We start from the raw sequence: 21,230 nt of genomic DNA on the forward strand, positions 1-21,230 counted from the left end.
TTAATTTCCGCATATCTGTGAATATCGAACGTCCAGCATCAAACCAACTTTATGCCAGTGTGGAACTAATATATGTGTATATATATATATATATATATATATATATATATATATATATATATATATATATGTGTGTGTGTGTGTGTGTGTGTGTGTGTGTGTGTGTGTGTATATCAACCGTGGACCACGAATAAAACTGCTAACAAGTTTCCAAGCTTGAGCGCCTCGAGTCTGGACTTAAACGCCTTGTGTGCTGCTTTACAGTCGGCGACTGTGCTATTTGTAACGCTGCTAATTCACAGCAACGCTGGTATGTGATGCCTGAAACTGCATAGCGATGTGTTTGTGTTTGTTCAAGTTAGGCTCGCAGTATGCAAAACTAAAAACTAATAAAAAATGTTTGTTTTTTTTATCTCAGTAAAATTTACTTGTGTTAAATTTGCCAAATATATCATGTACCGCTGATATGATGGAATGAGTCAGTGGGGAATGCCACTTGATAATAACCCGCTGCAAAAATACTGGGAATCTTGCGCTTCTTAATAAGTACTCTCTTTACTTATTTGCTGCTCGAACCGGATTCTTTCCGTTAGCAAATATTTTTACCGTTATTATCTCTCTCTCTCTCTCTCTCTCTCTATATATACCCGTCGGTATATATCTTAGTTTTGAAGCTGTGATCTAAGAAACACCAATATCTCTGCCGTCTCAGAGGCGAAGTTCCTGGAACTTCTTTTAAGAAATCGCTCCATGTAATACTCTCAATGTAATACACGCATTTCTTATATTATTGACTCCATTCCATAGCGACAGCAATACACAATGACTTCATAAACTTCTAATTCTAAATTCTTGATGAATCCTACTAGTCAGTGGTAAGGCTGCATCAATCGTTCTCTCTGCACAATAAGGGAAACTGCCTGCGCGTCAACACAGACTTCAGGGTGAAACCTTTCCATATGCTTTTTCCAAAAGCTGAAAAGACTCACGCAGCCTAGCCAGGAGACACCAAATTGTCGTGGAAATTAGACAACACTCGCAGACTCGTAGTCTGAAGGTAAAAACAGGTTTATTACAGAAAGATGGTTAATACAGGATAGAATAAAGCAGGATAGAATAATGAGAGTGCTCTGAAGCGCTTGTGCTGAACCACTACTATATATATATAACGCAGAGCATGACACACTTCTGTGTACCGATAAGAAGCAGTTTGAGGCAGTTCAAACATGTTTTGTTTTAGGCTCTTAGAAGATGAGCAGAAGAACGTGTTTGTCTCTCTGTAAGCAGATAAACATTCTGTACTGATCTAAGTGACAAGGCATGGCTTTCTTAGGCGGATATAAAGTATCCTGTAGTCAATCAAGCTTATTTTAGAGTGAAATGAGAGTCGTCCTGGTCAAAGGAATATTTACAATAGGTGTGAAATGGTTGTCAATGGGTCGTCATCGTCAGTGTCGCTGGGAGGATCTGATACCCAGTCGGGTTTAGGATACAAGTCAGGTTGGACATCATGGGGATCGTACTCAGTCTTTGTCAACATCAGCGTTTGGTCATTAGTGATTTCAACGAGCGTGATTGTTGATCAGTCCTGCATATCGGCTTGGAGAAAATTTAGCCCGTTCCTCAGTCTAGAACAGCTTCAGCTCTGGGATGTTGGTGGGTTTCCTCACATGAACTGCTTGCTTCAGGTTCTTCCACAACATTTCTACTGGAAAAACTTAATGTCAAGACTTTAACCTGGCCATTCCAAAACATTAAGCTCATTCTTCTTTAACCATTCTTTGGAATGACACATGTGCTTGGGGTCGGTGTCTTGCTGCATGCCCCATTTTCTGTTATGATTCAGTTCATGGACAGATGTCCTGATATTTTCATTTAGAAATCTCTGGTATAATTCAGAATTCATTGTTCCATCAATGATGGCGAGTCGTCCTGGCCCAGATGCAGCAAAACAGGCCCAAACCATGATACTACCACCACCATGTTTCACAGATAAGATAAAGTTCTTATGCTGGACTGCAGTGTTTTCCTTTCTCCAAACATAACACTTCTCATTTAAACCAAAAATTCTATTTTGGTCTCATCTATCCACAAAACATTTTCCCAGTAGCCATTTGGCTTGTCCATGCGATCTTTAGCAAAGTTCAGAAAGGCAGACAATGTTCTTTTTGGAGAGCAGTGGCTTTCTCCTTGCAATTAGCCAATGGGAGAGAAGCATTTAGTTGCTTAGAAATTACCCTGGGTTCCTTTGTGACCTTGTGGACTATTACACGTCTTGCTGTTGGAGTGATCTTTGTTGGTTGACTCTTTCCGTTAGCAAATATTTTTACCTTTATTATCTCTCTCTCTATATATATATATACCCGTCATTATATATCTTAGTTTTGAAGCTGTGATCTAAGAAACACCAATATCACCAATAGCGACAGCAATACACAATGACTTCATAAACTTCTAATTCTAAATTCTTGATGATTCCTACCAGTCAGTGGTAAGGCTGCATCAATCGTTCTCTCTGCACAATAAGGGAAACTGCCTGCGCGTCAACACAGACTTCAGGGTGAAACCTTTCCATATGCTTTTTCCAAAAGCTGAAAAGACTCGCGCAGCCTTTCCACAAAGACTCGCGTAGCCTTTGTGACCGTGTGGACTATTACATGTCTTGCTCTTGGTGATCTTTGTTGGTCAACCACTCCTGGGCAGGGGAACATAATTTCTTGGTTCTAAATTTCCTCCATTTGTAAACAGTCTGCCTGATTGTGGATTGGTGGAGTCCAAACTCTTTAGAAATGGTTTTGTAACCTTTTCCAGCATGATCAAATTTTTCTGAGGTCCTCAGAAATCTCCTTTGTTTGTGCCATGATACACTTCCACAAACGTGTTGTGAAGTATAATATTTTTGTCTCATTTGTTCAATTGGGACCTTTGTCTACTTTTAGGACATCATAGAAAATCCAATGATGTTTTACGTCATAATTATACAAAAATATAGAAAATTCTACAGGGTTCACAGACTTTCAAGCACCACTGTATGCTTTTATTTACGTTTATCTGGCCTAGACATTAACTTTAGCTCCTGCTGGAGCAGTGCTCCTCAGCTATGTCCCTTTCTCTTATAAAACGTTAAGAGAGTGGGTTGTAATTAGAATTTGTTTCATAGGCAACAGAGAGATTTGGAAATTACTTTTTGTTAGAAACTTTGCTCTCTTTATGTGTATCATAAAGTGATGAAATATAATCAGCAGTAGTATTTATCACTGGCTCTTTTTTCAGAATCTCAGCTATACAACACGAAGACCTCCCCTGTTAGTGACATGTCTGAGGGAGTAGTTGGGAGAGGTTAGTGCAACCTGTCTGCTATTGTAATAAAAATCCTTTAAATGTTTATTGTGAATTTTATAATTGACTTTTGACCGTAAAAATGAAAAATGGACATGTCTTCGTTCAAACACCGCCATCCCCCCATCCCCCCCGGCAGGAGATTTTGGCTCCATGGTCCTTCCAAGCCGACCTGAAGTGGCAGCATGTCCTGACCAGGATGAGTCCATAAACAAAGCCTCATGGGAGCCACCAGCTGGAATATATGGCCATGCTGTCTCTGGAAGTCATGTTGATTGTGATGACAGCCCAGAACCTTATCAGGCAAAGGTGAGAATCTTTCTTGGTCAAGTAATTCCACATTCACTGATTCTCAGCATTCACTCTAAGCTCGATCCCAACTGTCATTAGTATGACATCATTAACATGTTGCTTGATTAAAACATTTTAAGGGATTGGCTATAATTTTAGGGAGTTTTTTTTGTGTGCATATTTTTGTTCACATATTTACTGCCATTTCAGTTCTGGTTTTGTGTTGGATGCAGAGCTTGCTCAATACTCCTCTAGTTGTTTCTTAATTCGAATTTAGTATTGGATACTGCGTAGAATCCCAAGGTTTCCTTTCTGCTTGTCATTCAGCATTCATCAAACCAAAACATTTTGAATGCCCCCTAACTTTCTAGGCTTGTGTTGAAGGATATTTTGCCACCCAACTGAGGGGCGTCGTCAGTAAAACTAAAAAAATTAAATATGAATAAGAGATGAAATCCTTGCAGATTACACTGCAAGTCCAGTAGTCTCTTATTACTACTCCTGAGCATTTCAAACATGTAATTACAGAAGAGGGTGAAGCTGTCCAATAATGCAACGGATAAGATGCGCCAACATTGGTTCGAACAGCAAGAAGCCCAGCCTACACCGGGAATGAGCAGAACAACTGAAGAGACCTCAGATGAAGCAGCATCTCTGCAAGGTAAGAGTTTGACTCGCTGAATGCTCCTCGTCACACTCGCATCTACTGGCAGAAATTCCGGCGTCACCATAATTTCCCTCCTGTTCCTAGAGTTGCAACTGAACAGTAGCATTTTACCCTCCACTAAGCCTGAAACCCTGACAAGGGAATCACCCACCAGCCCTACAAGTGCACAAGGACCTCAAAACCCACAAAAGTGTTCCTGTCCCCATCATCAGCTGAGCCCTCCTACAGGACTCCCTAGCAGACACACACTGCCACACACTGCGGAGAATTTTTAAAAAATATTTCAATTGATATGATATGATATGATATTTCCTTGAGCATGTCATGATATTCTTTTCTGAGGTTTTTTAAATTATTTTTTAATCATATTTTATGACCATCTAACTTGAATGGAAACTTTTGCTAGCATTATAAAATGTTTTGAATATTTTTTTATGAACGCGTACTTTGTGTTTTAGATGAAATCATACCCGTTTCCCTAAAGAAGGATCCCTACGAGCAGGTGGAGTTGCGGCCATTCTCCAGACCGGAGCTTGCCCTCACTCAGAGCTTCAGTCTGCTTAACTTGCGTGACTGGTGAGTCCAGCACCTATAGAACTAGGTTACATCTCATTCAATAAATGTGTCCGTTTCTTTAAAGCCGGGCTGCCTAACTCTGGTCTGAGAAGGTGTTCTGTCAAATATGAATATGGTAAATATTAATGCTATCTACCTTTTCATAACTGAACAGAGATCAGTTACTATAGCCTGCTTTTCCCAGTGTAGCAGTTAGGGCTGCACAATTAATCGAATATCGATCGCGATTATGATTTTGACTGCCCACAATTACATGAACATGATCGACAACGATATTGACGTTTAAATTCGTCCTCCGCTCATAGAAAATTCCGTTGCAGATCAAATCAAGTGCTTCCTAAATTTACAGCCAATCAGCATAGAGTGGCGCAGAGATGACGTCATTTTGTATGCCAAAACCCGGAAACAGAGTTAGCATTTTAGCGCTCGAGCTGCTACCTTCGCTTCGGAAATCATTACACTACAGAGGTTGTCAGGGACATTAAACGTTATCATGCCGAACAGGAAAAAACTTTGCAGATAAACTCGGCTCTGCTGTGCGACCATTTCACTCGCATTTACGACTGAAAAGTACTTTGTGCGACTGTGAATAAATATTTATTTGCACCAGTGTGAGTGATCTGTTCGGAGTTGTATAATACAATCGGAATAAAAACTACAGGAAGTCCAAAATGCATCTACAGCAAGCAACAGTTACTTTCACACTGCTTTTCATCACCTCAGTCAACCGAACAAGTGTCGAAATACTGCAGAGAAGCCATTATGATGATGAGTAACTCTGACAAGAGTAACATCTGCTTCAACTTCCCGATCTCACAAACTGCGACTGTGACCTGCTCTTGTAAACACAGTGGCATCGGGTGGAGTAAATTAATAATAATGCTAACACTACAAGGTGGGTTTAATTCAAACTTCTTTATGAAATAATTCCTCACTATAATCAAGAATAGCGACTGTACAGTATGTAAACATATGGTACACTGCCGCTCTCCTTCTAAACCAACTCTACTAGAGCATTGACTTCATTTAAACTCAGGGTTGCCAGATATCACTGGAAAAGAAAAACTCCAGTTTCCATGTTCTGATTTAATCCCCCAACACTGTACTGGGGAAACAGATCTAAAAGGAACAACTGATAAAAAAAAAATTAATTACTAAAATGAAGACAAAAGACAGAAAATGTGCTTAGCTATAAATAAGTCATTTAATATATAAAAATAGATATTATAATAACTTCATAAAATATAAATAAAATTAGAAATGAAAATGTTTAATTACTATGGGTTGCATTTAATATCAATTTGACATTAACCTTAGTTCACTATTTCATTTGAAAGCTATTTTCCTTTTTCCTAATATGGATAATAATAAATATTTTATGCTTGTTTATTTATCAATTAACCAACAGTATTTCTCATTGCTATTGTTTTAATCCAATTAACAGTGACCATGAGCAGAGATCTTACATTTAACTGTTTAGGACAGACCTCCTGATTAAAGCTTAAACAAAAAAAGATTGGTATCTGGATTGGTTTCGGTCGTAAAAATCCTGATTGGTGCATCCCTAATGAACACCATTAAACTAAAGTGCTTTGCTTCTGATGGGTAAATGAACTCATCCAATCACATCCTATATGAGATTATTCAGATATCTACACAATATACACAGAGCAGATCGATAACTGACTCCAGCCCAGAACCATGACAGTGGAAAATATCTAATGCTGTAGCTTTAAATATATTTAAGAGGAGCAGACTTCAAACACTGAACATTGATGTTTATTGTATTTGTTTACAAGGTGGAACAGGTCAACGGTTGTTTTTTTTTGCATACAGTCTGTAAAATTAACAGAAAATATTAAATTTAGTTTATCAGAAGGTAAATTAATTTGTTATGGCTCACATTAAGTTCCTAAATTCTGTCATAATTGAGAAGCTCAAGTTTTCTCATGCCTACTTGTGTGTTTTATTGTGGCACATTAATGTTACCATCTCTATAAAAAAAAAATAAAAATTTAAATCTATGCTTCCACCGTGCTCCAAAATGTTTGACTGTGCTCTTAAATTTGTGTAATTTTGTAATTGTAAAGGAATTGTTACCGTAGGGCCCTAAAACTGGTTCTCACAATTCCCCACAAAAAAATGTGGATGAAGATTCATCCACAGAGAAATCCGTATTATGGAAAATGTTTTAAATCAAGTTTGGAGAAGTTGTCGGAAGCTTGGTGATGGTGATGTTGAAGTCGAGCGACCGTGGTGTAGTTTGTTTATAGCGTACAGTCAGCTTTTTATTTCTGCAGATTGTATTTAAACTTCAAAGTTCATAAACGTTGTGTTGATTTGTGAAAATTATCTTGATGGACAAAACGTGTTAATTTTTGTTGATCACAGAGCTTGTTTTTTTTTTTTTGCAATAATCCAAAAAGGCTATGGGAAAATCCTATTGGGTTTTTGTCAAGGGAACCGGTGTGATGATAACTTCGGGGTTTCGGTACAAAATGACGTCATCTCTGCACCGCTTTATTGGGTGGTTTGTCTGCGTCTCTCTTCCTGTAAACATTATTACCTTTCTGCATAGGCCTGAATTGTTTTCATTTGGTTGCATATTGTTATATTTGATGCATATTTTCATTTGGTTGATGGCATTTTTATTTTTACTTATCCTATATTTTGGGTACAATTTTATTTATATTTTGCTTCTACGAGATGATCCACTTTAAGGATCAGTCTAATTTCACGCAAAGATTTGTACATTAGCAGGAATGTAGCACAACATGGAGGTGAAGGCAGCTGTCTGTTTATTTAAATGTGAAAGTGCAATAAAAATGTTGTCCCTAAAATAATCATGATAAATAATCGAGATATCAATATTGATCAAAATAATCGGGATTATCATTTTAGCCATAATTGTGCAGCCCTAGTAGCAGTATAAATCCTGTCTCTCCGTACAGGAAGAATAAAATCGAGGGGCTCATGTTCCTGCGCTGTTTGGCACGGTATCACTCCGACGTGCTTAAAAGCAGGCTTCATGAAGTCTGCCTTGCTATCACTCAAGAGGTAAGCCACTCTTTTATTTATTTTTTTTTGCTTTTTGCTTTTTACTACTAATATTGTGCAGGGGTATTAGAGACGCTGGTAATCGAATGCTTAAATCAGAATTTGGGGATTCGTTTATGCCGTGCGTCCAAATGAAGAAAAGCTGCCTCTGGCAATGTTTTGATCCAGAGAATAAGCTGCAGTATAGGATAAGATGTTCGAGGAGCTTAAAAGGTCTCTGAAAAGTGTTTTTTTTCACTGGTCTAATAAAATATTGGCTATTAGCCCACTTGTAAATATTTATTCAGGGGTGGGTAGTAATGTGCTATGTTTACTTGAGTAACTTTTAGAAAATAAAATCGACTTTTAAGAGTAGGCTTAACTGGCCATATTTATACTCTTACTCAAGTTCATTTTTAATCACAGGAATGTACTTTTACTTTGCTACGTTCGGTGGCGTTCCTCCGTTACTGTTAAATGTTAATGATGTTGGATGTTAATGTATGTAATTTTAATAATTAGTTTATATCACGTATAATGAGGTCACGATACGCTGCAGTGGTCTGATGTGAAAATAACGACTGTTTGGAAAATGTTTGTTTTTTGGGTTGTGTGTGTGTGAGATTTTGTGTTAAAAATGACAGGTTGTGTGTTATTATACCCAACACAGGACTGGGATATGCTGCTTTGTCTTGAACCCAGGTTTTATATCGTATAAACAGAACCGACCGACTTTCAAGGAGAGGCGTGACTTACAGTTCTTCGTGTTAATCAGATCCGAAGTAACTAGTAACCTGCTACTTGAGTCTTCTCATCGGATACTTTATTACTCTTACTCAATTCATTATTAACATTTATAGTTACTCTAGTGATTATTTTTATAAATAGTTTTACTTTTACTTGAGTAAACATTTTTGGCTACTCTACCCACCTCTGCATTCATTGCCGCTGTGATTATAATATCATACGTAAAGTGTGTTGATGAAATTATTTTTAACTCTGCGGCAGTTTATGAGCTGTTTTAGAAGAATTGCGCAAATAACCTGGTGTCATTGCGCCAGTGAAAGCTTTACGAAAATATTGCTTCTAGGGCAGAGAATGTTGTGTTTTTGTCGAAAACAAAAGACGTTAACACAACATAAAACTTTACAGTGGCTGTATGTGTTTAATTCCAGAGTCGATTGGATGCAGGTTATATTGGTGTTCATATGATTTGGGGCAGTCTGCGTGGTATAAACCCTCGATGCGCCTTCTGTGCTGCAGGTTTGTAACTGGCACAACAGAGTGTCCTGCATCGCCATGGAGACTTTAGGAGAGCTGTACTCTAGCCTGCAGAAGGGAATGGACCAGGAGCTGGAAGCAACAGCCAAAGTTCTGTTACACAAAACAGGACATACCAATGAGTTGATTAGCCAGCCCGCAGATGCCGTGCTGGGTGCCATGGTGCAGAACTGCACACCTACACTCAGCATGAACGCCCTGCTTGCTGGAGGACTTGGGTAAGTTTCGCCAAGCTGTTGGAATACTAATCTCTGGCTGTAATCAGGACTGGTTTATATTCTTCCGGGTTTCCTCTGGGTACTCTGGTTTCCTCCCCCCAGTAAAAAGACCTGCACTGTAGGCTGATTGGCATCTCCAAATTGTCCAGTGTGTGTGATTGTGTCCTGCTTGTTGGCACCCCTTCCCTTCCAGCTGGTCCCCTGATTTGCCTCGAGTTCCCTGGGACAGGCACCAGGCTCCCCTGCGACCCTGGGTAGAGTAAGCAGTACTAAAAATGGATGGATGTATGGATGGACAAGTGTTGTGGCAGTCAACCAGAGAAAAATGCAAAACCCTACTTGCTTTTCTTGCAAAATCCAATTTTTACTTTATGACTCTACGTTAACATTCTTTTGAATTTTTGTCAATTTCCTTCTTTTTTCTGGTTTCTGTTCCCAACAGTCACGTGAAGGCAGCTGTAAGGACGTGCACTGCTCAGCACTTGACTACTCTGGTCGAGAAGATCGGCACCGGGCGCTTATTGTCTGACGTGAAAGATCTCACGGACCGAATCTTACTTGCTGTCTCCAAGCTGGTGCGAGACTCTTCACCTGAAACCAGGTTAATGCTGTCTTTATGACATTTTTATTTGTCCCGACTCTTGTACTCCACTACTGATTTAGTCTAAAAGCTTAAAGTGTTTCAAGATTAACCGACGATATTTTTCTGGTCCGTTATTTCTCTCAGATCTCTTGGACAGCAAATGCTGCTGTTCTTGTCTTCTCACGAAGACTTTGATAATATGGTGGAAAAGTACATCCCTCCCAACGACCTGGTAACCATCAGGAACATCATTGTCACTCTGAAGAACAGGAAGGTGTCTGTTCAGAACATCATTTACCTAGGTCCACTATGGTAGTCCACAGTAGTATGCTAAAACAATGCTAAAAGTATCAAACCTTTTTTAACATTAGATTATAGCTGTAGCTTAGCTATAGACATAATTTACTGTATTGGAAATTCTGTGGCTTATTTAGTTATTTAGAGGTTTAATCATACATTAAAAAAAAAAAGGCTGAAGCTGTTGTCCAGAAGAAACACACAACGATCATCAATGAAACTGGAACTATGATGTAGGGAAAATGTTATTTTAGTATGTCCTGCACTGCAATTAGACACGAGAACATGCACCAGCATAAAATACATATTTCACACCAATAAAAAATACAATACAAGCATGTATGCCTATTGCATATTTGCATATACTGTACATAAGATAGAGGGTAGTAGCACGCACTTGTATCTGGAGGATATCTAGTATATGAATGCAGTTATTAAAACAGGTTTTTTTGCCTTCATTTATCTAATTGCTTAGTATTTCTACATATATAATTTTAGATACCGTATATATACAGTATCTCACAAAAGTGAGTACACCCCTCACATTTTTGTAAATATTTGATTATATCTTTTCATGTAACAACACTGAAGAAATGACACTTTGCTACAATGTAAAGTAGTGAGTGTACAGCTTGTGTAACAGTGTAAATTTGCTGTCCCCTCAAAATAACTCAACACACAGCCATTAATGTCTAAATCGCTGGCAACAAAAGTGAATACACCCATAAGTGAAAATGCCCCAAATTGGGCCCAAAGTGTCAATATTTTGTGTGGCCACCATTATTTTCCAGCACTGCCTTAACCCTCTTGGGCATGGAGTTCACCAGAGCTTTACAGGTTGCCACTGGAGTCCTCTTCCACTCCTCCATGACGAGGTGCCATGTTGAACTAGAGATTCACGAGATACACGAGATACTGTACAGTAAGTATAATGAACCCTGTCCATTAGTGTGAAATGACCACCAGTGACCACTAATATTATTTAATCAGTGGACCATTTTCAGCACAGCAGTGACATTGACATGGCAGTGGTATTTCAGTGTTGTTTGCATTAGTGTAAATGGATCAGTTCATTCCAGCACCTGGATGCAAGCACAGAGAAGACTCTTGATGCATGACTTGCCTCTATCTAGGATGGTGGGTTAAAGCTGTGCTAGAGGCTTGAAGGGAACACTGTGTTTTCAGGTACAGGGACTGGTTTGTTTTTTTATCTATGTAGTCAAGTATCAATGTTTTATATCTGATGTGGATAGGTACAGGAAGCCAAGAGGGAATATGGCAATGTAAGAGAACTCAGGGAGGTTCAAAACAAGATGTGTAGCTGCATTCTGGATCAGTGGTTGCAGTGGTGAGTATGTGAGTATAGGAATGTGTTAGTCCAATTCCGAGATGTCGAGAAGGTGACTGAATAATCACCTGAAGGGTCTCCATGCAGAGAATTTCCCAGATCCCCCTGATGTTATAAAGGAGAACCCTGACTGACTGAAATTTGTGCAATGCTGCTGGGTCTAATACAATTATTCCAGCTTCACACACACACTACCATGTCAGTAACCATGTACCACTGCAGTGCAGAGAATGGTCCACCATCCAAGTAATATCTGGTGGTGATACTATGGTCACCCTTTGCCACTTAATACCAGGGTAGAAGGTGGCTGACAAACTGTGCATAGCAACAAATTCAGTAAACAACAAAAGTACATATATGTACCTGACAAAAGGGATAAATTAAGGTATTAATTGTAGCGAATAGGTGTGCGTCATACCTGACACCTAGTCGAACACGTTACAGTTGGTTTTGTGACTGTACGTTTTGTGACTCTATGTCATTCTCTTCAAATGTTATTGAGCTTTAAATTATGGCATATTTTGTGTATGGGCCCATTCTGCAGTGAAATTCATGTCTAATTTAAATGTGATTTAATAGCTCATTTTAATAAATATAAAAAACCGAACAGGTGTTCATCATACCTGACACCTAGATGAACACTTTACAGTTGGTTTTGTGACTGTAAGTCATTCCCTTCAAATGCTATTGAGCTTTAAATAATGGCATATTTTGTGTATGTGCCCATTCTGTAGTGAAATACATGTCTAATTTACATATGTTTAATAGCTTATTTTGATAAATATCAAAAATCTAAAAGGTGTGAGTTATACCTGACACCTAGAAGAACACTTTACAGTTGGTTTTGTGACTGTACATCATTCCCTTCAAATGCTATTGAAGTTAGAAACGTGTTTAACAATGTCGTATGTAACTTTAGAGACGGTCCCTTAATTTCCGCATATCTGTGAATATCGAACGTCCAATATCAAACCAACTTTATTCCAGTTTTATACTACAACATCCAACAGCCTTTAATAACGTCTGTGCTCCCACAGCTTCATCTCTGTATCTCCTCCGATTCACCACCACACTGTCCTCATTAACTATGCATCTCACTAACAGTATACACAGTACTCTTGTATTACCAAATATAACCATACATAGTCCTATGCTACGATTACACTACCAGTTGGGTTGCAATTACAATCCTTAGTCTTACATTTGTGCAAGTAATACATGCATATATCATGCAATATAACTTACATTTTATAGATGTTGTTAATGTGTGGAAGTAGGCTACAGCCGTCAATGTTCAGAGTTAACATTTAGCAGTTTGAAATCGATTAGCTAGGTCGGTTACTTCAGTTTGGAGGAGGGCTAGCAATGATCTAACTTCTAACTTAGACTGGTAGGTGATTTTAATGTAGTTATAAAAATGAGGATTTATAATTAAGATAAAAATGTTGGTAACTGGATGATTACATGTAACCATAGGCTGTCATATTTTTGCACAGGATCAGTTAAACATTAAAAGAAAGGGAGAGACATCAGTTCTTTTTAAAGAAGCACAAACAGGCAGATCAGGTGCAAACAGCCCTGTCTGCTTGATGAGGGTTTTTTTTTTTTTTTTTTTTAAATAAATAAGGCAGTTCATGTAACAGACACACGTTACGGTATCTTATCTCCATGGTGCTTAAGCTTTATTTTCTGAAAATATTTTGGATGTTCAACACTTACAGACACAAACACAATTCTTTCCACTATGCGAGTACAGTGTGTGTGTGTGTGTGTGTGCGTGTGTGTGTGTGTGTGTGTGTGTGTTATTACTATCAATACCAGATATTTTGGTCTCCATGAGGAAAACAGCTTATAAATCATATTAAATCATACATTTTTTTAAATGTAAAAATGCATTTTTGGGATGTTTATGTGATGGATAGGTTTAGGGGATAGAAAATACAGTTTGTACAGTATAAAAATCATTATGGAAATTCCCCCAAAAAACATGGAAACCCAACTCTGTGTGTGTGTGTGTGTGTGTGTGTGTGTGTGTGTGCGTCCACGTCCCACATGCTGATAATGGCAAACAGGAAATCCTCCCTTAAACTTTAGGAATATCGGGTTAAAAATATGGGAAAACAAAATGAGATAAAATATTCCATGTTCTTTAACTACATTCAAGAATAACTTTGAAATCTGATAAGACACTTACAGCCTCAGGAGCTGAGTTGTTTGTCAAGTATCTGAAGAGAAGCAGCTCGTAAAACATGTCCGAGAAGTTGTAGTGGTGCAGCTGCAGAGAGGAGAAAAGTTACAAAAAGAAATTTACTTTGGAGTTGTGTTACTTTATGATTAATTTTGTTTATAATTAAACAACTGTCATTTCACTCAGGCATCTGCAAGCTTACCTGGGCCCCGAAGAGCTCTGTCACAATCGATTCCTGATTGGAAGAAGTTCTCAGGAATCGAATCAGTGACACATAGGCCAGCTGCACACCAACCACATCCTGTTATAACAAACAAAAAATGCCTATAACTCACTCTAGCTATTGATGCTAATTATTCCAATAGTTGTTATTACCTCCATTACCTTCCATAGCCTGTGTTTTTTAACCACTACAACAGTTTGGGGCCCAGTAACTGAAAGTATTTTGCGCAAAAATAAAACGGTCTATCATCATTCTGAAGTCACCTGGTTATTAGCTGCTGCCAGACGCATCACTATCTTCTTTCCCACCACAAACAGGAAGTTCTGGTTGTGGATGCTGGCAAGCAGAGTCTGAATATAAGACAGCACACAATATAAGTTAAAGCAGAGTGTAATTTACCTGCACAATAACAGCAGCTAAACAACGGTTTTACTCACCGAGAACGCCTTACGGAGAGCACACAGCTTCAGGCCGATATCAGTAACCCCTCTCTCTGATAGATGGTAGCTAAAAACAAGAAGTGTAAATACTTAGTGTGCCTTAGACATACATTACATCATTACACCATTAAACTGTGAAGAGGATCATACCTAATAAAGGGCACCTCCAACTCCAAAAAGTTAAGGCTCTCCTATTTCTCCTGCAAGCCACATTAGCAATGAGCCATTAAAACTCCCTCAGTAAATTTTACAGCTGCACATTCAGGGGAATAGCGGCATATGTAGATACACATCAGGTCTGAAACATGGAATTACCTCAGAGTCTGGTTCACTCTCTGAATCATTGTAGAGAGAGTTATCTTCATGATCCTGAACCCAAGTGGAGGTGTTCACCTGACCATTTGCTCCCACAAACAGGTACATGCAGGTCACCTTTTCAAAGGGTTGCTGTTAATTAAAAAAGACAAAAACAAAAACAAATATAGACACTGCAGATAAATAAATGTACAACAGACAAAATTTGAAAAGTTACTATCTCCATATACACATCATGACAGTGTAATAAATTTACCACATGGTCCTCAAGTGGCACAGTGACAGCTCCTGCGGTTACAAGAAATGAATTCTGTAACCCTCCCAGATACACACTGAAGAGAACAATTTAAAGTGAACACAATTATTCACTGCAATTAACAAAAGTTTTGTGATGCTACAATGAATAATCCCTTACCTGTATGCCAGTGAAACAATCCTCTGTGTTGACATGATAAGAGAATCCCTGCAAAGAACAATTACAAAAACTCAAGATCTATTTCACCCAAGTGTTCATCTAATAATCAGTCATGTCAATTCTCTCCATCAGAGTAATAAAGACTGTGATTACCTCCTGATCTGAGTAGCAGGTTTGGGTGGTTTTAAACAAGCAGAACCGACGCTCTAGACCCCTTCTCATGTCAAGGAAGTATCTCCTAATGTCCACTGACTAGAAATAGAAAAAACAAAGCCAAACATTAGAGCTTATAAAGAAGAGGGTGTCTGAGTATCTCAGCTGTAGGAGCTGAGCACGAAGAGCACGAAGATCATAAGTGCTTCTTATCACAGCAGTTTCATACTAACACATCTAACGTTCTGTCACTTGGACATTTTGGTGATCGACTTTAGTAAATAAACTAAATGTTTGGTTACCAGAGCGACAGCTGAAGGTTCATCGTGGGGTGTGGTGGGCAGCAGCTGGAGGTTTCACTCAACGACCTTAATATACATACACACACACACACACACACACACACACACACACACACACACACACACAGACAGAAGCAGTCTACAGGTTTCAAAAGGGGTTAAAATATAACTTTTGTAGGGAATTTAGCCAGCGGTGGGCGGAGCACATACACACAGGAGGCCGCTTTAGTGTTATTCGTGGAGAAATCTTTATTTAAGACGGTCTGTGAGGGGAGTGTGGGTGCGCGTGTGTGTGTGTGTGTATCGAAGTGCGATCGGGCGGTGAGGGTCTCAGCCGTCTGCGGTTACAGCCAGGGGGCAGAGCCTTCACTCGCGTCGGACTCGTCTGAAACCAAAAAAACACACAACAGCGATTAACAGACATGCACTTGTCGCAAAAATCACCTAAAACATGCCAGAGACTTGCGCACATGCACAGAGATACTTTATTTCTCCCTTGCGAGTGGAATATCGCCCTTTTATACTCTCCCCTCGCCTGCTGGATGGTGGAATTCTTCCGTGCGGTGCACCATTCACGAGCCGTTGGTGTGTCGGCGGCCCCACCCCACCACCACGTGCTCTCCGGCCGTCCAAAACATTGGTGGCGCTGAAGCGGAGCTGTCTCTTCAGCGCCACCGTGCCAGTCATGGGAGGAGCGATCTTTGTTTCCTGTGTGCCGGCCTCTCGCCACAGTACCCCCCCCCTCAGCTCCGAGCCCACTGCCGTCGTGTGTCGGGCCCACAGTACATCCCGTCGCGAGAGGCCATCTGCTTTCCCATGGTGGGTTCCCACCCGGTGCTGGACCTGGAAAGAGAAATCCTGCAACGAGAGGAACCATCGGGTTACCCTGGCATTAATGTCCTTGGCCATCCACTGCAGTGGGGCGTGGTCTGTCAACAGGACGATGTGCCGACCGGCCAGGTAGTATCGGCGCTCCTCGATGGCCCACTTTATCACCAAGGCCTCTCTTTCCATGGCCGCATACTTCCTCTCAGCTGGGGACAACTTCCGACTGATGTAGAGGACCGGGTGTTCCTCTCCGTTGAAGGTCTGCAAGAGAACAGCGCCCAGCCCGGTCTCGGAGGCATCTGTGTGTACGGTGAATGGGAAGGCGAAGTCTGGGTTGCGTAACACTGGGGCACTGATGAGGGCCTCCTTTAGGGGTTGGAATGCCTGCTCTGCCTCCGCAGACCATTTTACCCGGTCCGGCTGGCCCTTCTTCGTAAGGTCTGAGAGGGGGGAATCTACAGAGGAGAAGTTAGGCACAAACCTGCGGTAATATTCCGCCAACCCTAAGAAGGCATGTACCTGTTTCTTTGATGTGGGCCGGGGGTAGTCCTTCACTGCCTCGACTTTCTTCGCCTGTGGCTTCAGCATACCCTGGCCAATACGGTAGCCCAGGTACTGTGCCTTGGTCAGCCCTAGGTGGCATTACTTGGGCTTGGCTGTCAGCCCGTCCTTCCGGAGTTCCTTCAGAACCTCCCCCAGATGGAAGAGGTGGTCCGACCAAGTGGAGGAGTGGATGACCACGTCATCTAGGTAGGCAGCCGTGAACATACGATGGGGTCGCAGGACAATGTCCATCAGCCGCTGGAACGTTGCGGGCACCCCGTGTAACCCGAAGGGGAGAACCCGGTACTGCCAGTTACCGGTGGCCGTGCTGAAGGCAGTCTTCAGTCTCGCATCCAGTGCCAGTGCAACTTGCCAGTAGCCTTTTGTTAGGTCCAGGGTAGATATGAACCGGGCCCTCCCCAGTCGCTCCACGAGGTCATTCACTCGGGGGAGGGGATAGCTATCGAACTCGGAGACCTGGTTCAGCTTCCGGAAGTCATTACAAAGCCACATACTTCCGTCCGGCTTCGGCACAACGACGATGGGGCTGGACCCGGGGCTGTTGGACCCCTCTATGATGTGGTCCCGCAACATTCGGCCGACTGCTTTCTCGATAGCCTTGCGCCGGGCCTCTGGGACAAGGTAGGGCCGCTGTCTTACCACTACTCCCGGACGGGTGTTGATCTCGTGGTGGACCAGCTGCGTCATTCCTAGGGAGGTAGAAAACACAGAGAATTGGTCCACCAACTCAGTTAGCTCCTCTCTTTGTGTGGGGGTAAGATCTTCCCCCAATTCTACCAAGGTACCCTTGCTGTGATCTGTGTCCAGAGCCGCCTACGCCGATACTACCAGCGCCAGTTCTATCCACTTCTTCAGCAGATTCACGTGGTGTAGTTTTTCCTCTGCTTGCTTACCAGCTGCTGCAGGCGGTAGTTTATGGTGCCTTTTCACTCGAGGACTGTGTATGGGCCTCGCCACCGGGCCAGGAACTTGCAGGAGCTACTGGGCACTAGTAGGAGCACCCAATCGCCCGGTTGGAACTCCAGAGGCTGCGTGGTTGTACACCCTTTTCTGTTCTTCCTGGGCGGCTCGCATGTGTTCCTGAACTCTTGGGGTTACCTGGTCAATCTTCTCTTGCATCTCCTGCACGTAGTCGATGACCGAGCAGAATGGGGACGGTAGTTCCTCTCACGCTTCGTGGGCCACATTGAGCAGTCCTCAAGGTCGCCATTCGAAGAGGAGCTCGAAGGGGGTGAAGCCCGAGGACGCCTGGGGCACTCCCGGACAGCGAAGAGCACGTAGGGAAGGAGGAGGTCCCAGTTCCTTCCTTCCACGTCTACCACCCGGCGTAACATCTGTTTTAGCATCTGGTTGAATGACTTGGGGAGTGGCCCTACAAGGTCCATGCCAATCCTTTCGAAGGGAACACTGATGATGGGAAGAGGGATCGTTGGCACTGGCGGGGGCTTCCTGGGCTCGGTACGCTGACACTGAGGGCACGGTTGACAAAAGGTCCAGACCTCTGCGTCCATCCCCGGCCAGGTGATCTGGTTTCATCGGCCTGGCCTCCTCCTGGGGTGTCCCATAGGTGGGGTGGTTTCGGATGACCTCTTTTACTTCGGCAGCGTGTTGCCGGTCGGCCCGATGTGGCGGCCCCCTTCCGGGCAGATTATGGGGTTGCTACCCATCCTGGCCGAACTCCAAGAGGGGCAGGGCGAGTTCTAGGCAGGTGCAATCTTTGTTTCCTGTGCACCGTCCGCCGGCCTGTCGCCACACTTTTTAACTGACATGTACCTGGAGAACAGAGGGAGTATCTACAATCCCTCCCAGCACATTCTCGGGCTTTGCAATGAATTCGTTTTATGTGACATTCATTTGTATATTTAAAACCATTTTGACCAAGTTGATAGTTAGTAACATTGGTTGAACAAGGTTGAACCCTTAAAATGGGTAGCCATGTTTTCAAGTGCACCAGCATTCAGCTATTAAATTATATAATTCATGTCAAAACATTAATTGGAAAGGAGAATATTTTATCAGCTACTCGTTTTAATGTTTAACTCTGCTCAATATAATATTTATCTTAATCTTAGCTGCCAAGCTAAGTAGCCAGATTTGTTAGTAGTGTAGCTAATGTTAGACCAGAGTTTCCCCCAAAGACACAGATAATACTCTGATGTTGACAAGTAGAGATTTTTCTAATGAAAAACACATTTTATTTAGTAATTTTAAATGAAAACACATCTGAATGAGAGAGAGAGAGAGAGAGAGAGAGAGAATGTATAAAGGTGACATGATTAAACTCTCTAAAACCTCTTATCCATCACCCAAATCTATATAAACATTAAACTGCGGAATTATTAAAAACTTTAACCCGAGTTCAGCAAGCTAACTACCTTTATATTCACTATGATATTGTGTAAATGATATTGTGTAAATTAGCTAAGTTCTCCAGGGAGATAACAAACAGCTGTAACAGAGTTCGTTGGCGTGCTAGCTGGCTAATCACTAGGCTAATCATGATTTAGTGTAAAACCGGCAGCCAGGGCTGTTAAAGTGAAACCGGAAGCGTGAGCTCAAAGTCTCAGCGTGTGTTTCTGGATTTGTCAGTGACACTGACTTTGTTTACTTCTGACACATGTGTTTTGTTGTGATTTCTGTCCTGTCTCTGCCCCTGTATGTGTAATTAGTCTCAGCTGTTTTGTGTTTCACCCCTGATTATGTTTAGTATTTAAACCGCTCGTGTCTCATTGTTTGGGGTGAAGTATTACTCTCAGTTGACTTGTCGCTGTCTTTTACCAAGCCGTTACAGCGTGTTGTTGATCTTATTTTTTTATTTTGTTATTCCCTCGACTTTGATGCTCTGCCTTGCCTAGTTTGGATTGTTCACATGATCGTTTGACCCTTGCCTGTCTATGGTTATTGATTTCTGCCTAACCCTGTGGATTTGTCTTGTCATTAAACTGGCTTACCTGCACTTGCTTCAGTCTCAGTCTCCATTGGGTGACAGCAGTCCAACCTTTGTTGTCATGTAAATGGTGCACTTATATAGTGCTTTTATGTTAATCAGACTTTACACTGGACACTGGCAGCACATAGAGCGGCTATTTGAAATGAGTTGTTGTTGTTGTTGTTATTATTATTATTATTATTATTATTATTATTATTATTATTATTATTATTATTATTATTATTATTATTATTATTATTATTATTATTATTATTATTATTGTGGTAGGGGTGCACGGTGGCTTAGTGGTTAGCACGTTTACCTCACTCCTCCAGGGTCGGGGGTTCGATTCCCACCGTGACCATGTATGTGAGGAATTGACATGTTCTCCCCGTGCTGCGGGGGTTTCCTCCGGGTACTCCGGTTTCCTCCCCCAGTCCAAAGACATGCATGATTGGCATGTCCAAAGTGTCCATAGTGTATGAATGGGTATGTGAATATGTGTATGTGTTTGTGCGCCCTGTGATGGCACCCTGTCCAGGGTGTACCCCGCCTTGTGCCCGATGCTCCCTGGGATAGGCTCCAGGTTTCCCCATGACCATGAAAAGGATTAAGTGGTATAGAAGATGGATGGATGGATGTAACAGCCCACAACAAATGATAGAGCCGGACTTGTGTGTCGCACTGCAAGTTATCCAAGTCAGGAGACACAGTGGACAGCATGCATCTAATTTCAGGTGTTATGTTAAACCTAGACTGCAATTTTGATTTTGATTCTCCATTCCCGGGGAGAATATGCAAACTCCACACACACAAGGCCACGGTGGGGGACTGTTACAGTGATTCATAAAAGCATTGGTAAATGTGTAAATACAAAGAAACCATGAGGTGTTATCCAGCCCAAACCGGAGCTTGTGGAGTTTTTTTGTGACTGTTGTGGCCAAAAATGCTTATTTTGCTGCAGCTTCTTTCAAACGTAATCTTTTTTGTGGAAAACTACTTAAATTGCCGAAATTGCAATTGCACAAAATTGTTTTGCTTTCGCAGTGATGTTTGTTGGTAAATATTACCATTTAGCTGTACTTATGTTTGACACTTGAATTGAAGAGGGGTTTTTTTTTTGAGTGCGCGTTGTGATGATGTCAAATGATGCCTCTTGGCCCAAATCTGCAGAAAATCTGTAGTAATTTTGAAACATTGCAAGCTCCTCCAAACTATTGCACAGTTTGCTTGATTT

General features: G+C 41.3%; 1 protein-coding gene and 3 long non-coding RNA genes across 4 annotated transcripts; 2 read left to right on the top strand and 2 right to left on the bottom strand.

The window, feature by feature from the left end:
- The first annotated feature begins 159 nt into the window (after positions 1-159).
- Positions 160-11,210, top strand: LOC128612610 (TOG array regulator of axonemal microtubules protein 1-like). The gene is made up of 10 exons (XM_053632917.1): positions 160-310; positions 3,274-3,339; positions 3,479-3,648; positions 4,159-4,291; positions 4,756-4,873; positions 7,825-7,930; positions 9,173-9,408; positions 9,851-10,009; positions 10,136-10,265; positions 11,080-11,210. The coding sequence occupies exons 2-10, from the start codon at positions 3,315-3,317 to the stop codon at positions 11,173-11,175; spliced, it is 1,173 nt and encodes a 390-aa protein (XP_053488892.1). The 5' UTR covers positions 160-310; positions 3,274-3,314; the 3' UTR covers positions 11,176-11,210.
- LOC128612615 (uncharacterized) lies at positions 1,053-2,644 on the bottom strand. Its single transcript, XR_008386766.1, has 2 exons — positions 2,238-2,644; positions 1,053-1,705 (listed from the first exon to the last, which is right to left on the bottom strand). It is a non-coding gene; the product is annotated as an uncharacterized LOC128612615 (long non-coding RNA).
- On the top strand, positions 4,884-7,404 carry LOC128612614 (uncharacterized). The gene is made up of 2 exons (XR_008386765.1): positions 4,884-5,768; positions 7,300-7,404. It is a non-coding gene; the product is annotated as an uncharacterized LOC128612614 (long non-coding RNA).
- Positions 11,211-13,768: 2,558 nt separating the features above from the next.
- On the bottom strand, positions 13,769-16,161 carry LOC128612613 (uncharacterized). The gene is made up of 10 exons (XR_008386764.1): positions 15,673-16,161; positions 15,371-15,469; positions 15,218-15,265; positions 15,059-15,134; positions 14,803-14,934; positions 14,638-14,687; positions 14,485-14,554; positions 14,311-14,397; positions 14,027-14,125; positions 13,769-13,911 (listed from the first exon to the last, which is right to left on the bottom strand). It is a non-coding gene; the product is annotated as an uncharacterized LOC128612613 (long non-coding RNA).
- Positions 16,162-21,230: the final 5,069 nt, after the last annotated feature.

The sequence above is a fragment of the Ictalurus furcatus genome, chromosome 9, assembly GCF_023375685.1.
Source record: "Ictalurus furcatus strain D&B chromosome 9, Billie_1.0, whole genome shotgun sequence".
Classification (NCBI taxonomy): Eukaryota; Metazoa; Chordata; class Actinopteri; order Siluriformes; family Ictaluridae; genus Ictalurus; species Ictalurus furcatus.